Source organism: Lipotes vexillifer, unplaced genomic scaffold (genome assembly GCF_000442215.2).
Source record: "Lipotes vexillifer unplaced genomic scaffold, Lipotes_vexillifer_v1.1 scaffold397, whole genome shotgun sequence".
Lineage (NCBI taxonomy): Eukaryota > Metazoa > Chordata > Mammalia > Artiodactyla > Lipotidae > Lipotes > Lipotes vexillifer.
Window position 1 is genome coordinate 2,285,692 of NW_006772681.1, and position 4,782 is coordinate 2,290,473.

Below are 4,782 nucleotides of genomic sequence, written 5' to 3' on the forward strand. Positions count from 1 at the left end.
CCCGGTCCGGGAAGATCCCACATGCCGCGGAGCGGCTGGGCCCGTGAGCCATGGCCGCTGAGCCTGCGCGTCCACAGCGGGAGAGGCCACAGCAGTGAGAGGCCCGCGTAACGCAAAAAAAAAAAAAAAAGTGTAGGAGGCAGGTGCCAGCATATCTAATTTTCATACAAGAACACGGAAGACTCAGGTTTCTGACCTGCCCTGGACTGCAGAAAGAAGGAAAGAAATGACACAGCAAATCAGAAAGATTTTACAAGAGCTGGGCAGCACTGGGGGCAGGACAAGGGCACCTTCAGGAAGTACCTCCCATCCCCCCCTTTACAGGAACTCTAGGGAAAACTACTGATGAAAGTAACTGATGAAAAACGACTTCATCAGTCCAAAAAAAAAAGGGGGGGGGGAAGACTGCAAATCTAACATTCTTTTCAGGCCAACTGGAATCAAGCTATTTGTGATGGTTCCTTCCACGCGATGGAGCAGAGTTGGGGAAGTGCTTACACTCGGATCTTCTGAATGCGTGTGACCAGTAAGGACATCTTGAAGTCCCCCAACCATTCCTCACACATATCTGGTGGTTTCTCCCCCACTCCCTCGCGTGTATACACACACACACACACACACACACCACAGTCACCCCTGAAAGGTGGTCTCATTCTCCCCTCTCAACTCTCACACTTATTCTGTTTTCTCATTCAACAGAAAAGCACTGACAGCTCACCTTTAGTGAGCCTCACCATGTGCTAAACGCTTTACCGCACCACGGTACCCCACTTCAGAGTTGTTCGGAGACTTGAGTGAGATGACGCACAGAGGGCGCCCAACACACAGCAAGCACTCAGTAGAAGTCTGCTACCGATCCTGTTCGTGCTAACCACGGTGGTAAGTTGTTAATTCGACACTTACTCAAGATCCTACTGGGAGTAAAAGGCGGAGATCGAATCGAATTAAGCTCGCTCTCGCCGTTCAGGTACCCGACCTGCCCGCGGGAGTGCAACTGCTCCGCCCCCTCCTTGCTGCTCCCCGCGTGACCCTGGCGACTTCACTCTTAGGCCACTCCGTAGTGAGCCCGGAGCCCGACAGCCGGGCCCTCCGAGTTCGCCCCGACACCCTTGGGCCACCCGCCCCACCACCCCGAACACTCGGCAGCGCCCGGACGGGGGCAGGGGCAGGCTCGGGCCTGTCCATTCGTCCCTGAGTCCCAGCCGGCTCCTCGAACGTGCGCCCTCGCCAGGCCTCACCGCACCTTGTCCTCCCAGGCCGCGTCGCTCCGTAGCACCTTGCTCCAGACGGAGACTTTGAGGACTCCGTTAGCCAGCAGCGGCTGAGGCGGCTCCTCCTTCCGCCGCCCGCCGCTCATCCTCCCGTCGCGCCGCCCGGGTCGGGCCTGGGGCGCGCGGGCCGATCTAAAAGAGGTCGGGGTCTGGGATCGCGGGTCACGGCGCACGGGGCGTGGCGGTGGCGGTGGCGGTGGCGGCAGCAACAGGCTCAGCGGATCGGTTCGGCGGCGCGCCTGTGGCTGCCCCCACTTACCCGAACACCGGGGCTCTGCTAGCTCGGCCGAGACCAGGAGCGCGGAGGGCGGAACAACGCAGCGCCGCGCGTCCTCCCGCCGACGTGCCCACGCAGCCAATCGGTGGCCGCACAGCCGTCTACACGGAGAGCAACGGTCGCTTCGGCGCAAGCGCTCTACGCGCGGGGAAGTGACGGCACGCTTCCGCCAGCCCCGTGGTAGAGTGAGAGGGAAGGGACAATCTTGGTAGGGACGGCGACACGAGCGCGAGGAGGTGCTGCGGAGACTGAAGAACGGTGGCTGAGGCGAAAGCAGAGGTTGGGACAGGAGCGTCGTCCAATCCACCACAGCTTGTCCCGTCGAGCAGCGGGGCAGAACGCGGCGCTACCTTCCCCGAGGCGTCCTTTCGAGCCCAAACCTTGCTCCCTGGGAGCCCCAAGTTGCCCCTCAGGATTTAGCCCTTGCTAGTTTTCTCCCCTAACCCTTCAAGTCCCGTAGGACCTTGTTCACAGAGTTAATTCTTTTCTGTAATAACTTAGTGGCTCCTCATGCCTAGCACCCTCTTGTGACAAATGTGAGCCCTGAGATCCAAAAAGGGGAAGTGATTTTCTAAGGCTGTATAGCATGTTGGAACCAGCTGAGGACTTCTCGGGGGAGTAAAGTTGCGAGAGTACTTTATTGGCTATCAGAAGATCTGGGTATTCATCTGTCGTGGCCTCGCTACGGGCTTGGTTAGTGGTTCGAAAAGTGTGTTTCTGGACCAGCAGCAGCTGCATCACCTGGGAACTTGATTAAAGATTCAAATTCTGAGACCCCCATCCCAGACCTACTGAATCAGAAATTCTGTGGGTGGGGCCCATAACCAGCGTTTCAGTAAGCCCTCCAGGTGGTGCCATTTGCACTGTGCTGTGTAGCAAGGCCCATCATCCTACGTGGTGGGTTTATATAGGCAAAGAAACTTGCTCAGAATCACTCGACTGTTACCTGGGTCTGTCTGACTTCAAAATCCGCACTCTGGGGAGTTCCCTGACGGTCCAGTGGTTGGGGCCCCGCTCACTTTCACTGCCATGGCCCCAGGTTCAATCCTTGGTCAGGGAACTAAGATCTTGCAAGCCAGGCGGTGAGGCCAAAAAAAAAAAAAGAAAATCCGCCCTATTTTTTTTTTTTTTTAAATCCGCACTTTTAATCTTACACTTGAAGTCTTAAGGAATATCAATAAGGTCAGAACATCTTTTGCATACCTGTCGACATTCAGGTGTAGTTCTCCACCTTAGGTGAACAATGGTATCTCCTAGGAAACTTTTTCAGAATACCATAGCTGTTGTTTTCTCCCACAACCCAATCCCAAGATCCTGTTTCAGTAGGTTGAGTGGGGCTGGACCCCAAAGATGATACACACTTCAACAGACATTACTTTGTCTGGACCTGGTGGGACAGCCATATACCTGACATGGACGTACAACTTTAGTACTAACTTTCCCGTGGATCTTGTTCTTATCAGCCCTCCCTTCTCTGAACAGTTTCTCTCCCATATGCAAAACTGTGGTAAAGCCTAACCAGCTCACTCCAGTTTGGATGTGCACCACTGATATAAAGCCTATTTTATAGACTCCCTGGTGGCATGCAGTGCTGGAGACAGACAGATCATTCTGTCATAGAATGTTGGGAAAATACCTAGCCTGGAGTCAAAGACAGAAGAGGTAAGTTTTTAGTCTGCTGGGTCTGGTGGCAAAGGTTTGTAATGGGGAATTTGATCTGGGGGTTAGGGAAGACTGAACTCTGAGGGAAGAATAGGAATCAAGAAGAGGGAGAGGGAGGGGAAGGGAAGAGGGCATTCCAGGAGATGAAACCATGTCGGCTAATGGTGAGGTATAAAGCCACAAGTTGGGGAAGGACTAGGAGAATCATGCTGAATAATTTTTTCCAGTGGTATAGAAAAATAATTGATGTACATCACTGTATAAGTTTAAGGTCTACAGCATGATGGTTTGACTTACATATATTGTGAAATGATTACCACAGTAGGATCAGCTAACTTCCACCTTCTCAGATAGATACAATAAAAAGAAAAGAAAGAAGAATCTGAAAAAGGAAAAAAAAATTCTCCTGTCCTGAGAACTCTTAGGATTTACTCTCTTAACTTTCCTATACATTGTATGGCAGAGTGTTAGCTATAGTCATCATGTTGTATGTTACATCCCTAGTACTTATTTATCTTATAACTGAAAGTTTGTATCTTTGGACCACCTTTCTCCACTTCCCTCTCCCCTCGCCCTCTGCCTCTGATAACCACAAGTCTGACCGCTTTTGCTACGCGTTTTTAAATTTTTATTATACTTTTTAAAGATTCCACATGTAAGTGAGGTCGTACGGTATTTGGCTTTCTCTGTCTGACTTATTTCACTTAGCATAATGCCTTCAAGGTCCATCCATGATGTGGCAAATGGTAGGATGTTCTCTTTTTTATGGCTGAATAATATTCGTGTATGTTTGTATGTATGTATCTCACAACTTCTTTATCCATTCATCCATCGATGGACACTTAGGTTGTTTTCATGTCTTGGCCATTGTACATAATACTGCTATGAAAATGGGGGTGCAGATATCTTTTTGAGTTCGTGTTTTCATTTCCTTTGGGTATATTCTCAGAAGTGGAATTGCTGGATTGTATGGTAGTTCTATTTTTAATTTTTAAGTATACTCTGCAGTGTTTTCCACAGTGACTGTACCAATTTACAACCCCACCAACAGTGCACAAGGATTCCCTTTTTTCCACAACCACGCCGTTATTTGTTATTTCTTGTCTTTTTGATGATGGCCATGAAGAATTTGTTTTTGGTACGCGGGCCTCTTACTGTTGTGGCCTCTCCCGTGGCGGAGCACAGGCTCCGGATGCGCAGGCTCAGCGGCCGTGGCTCACGGGCCCAGCCGCTCCGCGGCATGTGGGATCTTCCCGGACCAGGGCTCGAACCCATGTCCCTTGCATTGGCAGGCAGATTCTTAACCACTGTGCCACCAGGGAAGCCCCGGGAGACTAGTTTAAAGACTTAAAGTTACCCGGGTGAAATTTGGTGGGGGCAGTGAAGATGGAGAAAATTGGAATAAAACTTATAATAAATAATGATAATTAATAATTATTAAATTTAATAATTTTATTATTAAATAAATTTAAATAATAAATTTATTCTTTAAATAATAAATTTATTGTTAATTATTGAACTTTTATTATTAAAATAATAGAAGTTAATTTTTTTTTTTTTTTTTTTTTTTTT

General features: G+C 49.5%; 1 protein-coding gene across 3 annotated transcripts in view; it reads right to left on the reverse strand.

Moving 5' to 3' along the window:
- The window catches only part of RAB5IF (RAB5 interacting factor), a 9,443-nt gene extending 7,902 nt beyond the window's left edge, over positions 1-1,541 (reverse strand). For 2 of the 3 annotated variants that reach the window (XM_007447741.1, XM_007447742.1), the window contains exon 1: positions 1,244-1,444. In XM_007447741.1, coding sequence (XP_007447803.1) covers positions 1,244-1,357 — 114 coding nt within the window. In that variant the 5' untranslated portion in view covers positions 1,358-1,444. Of the gene's footprint in view, positions 1-1,243 lie in introns of all 3 variants that reach the window. The other variant, XM_007447743.1, reaches the window with a different exon arrangement.
- Positions 1,542-4,782: the final 3,241 nt, after the last annotated feature.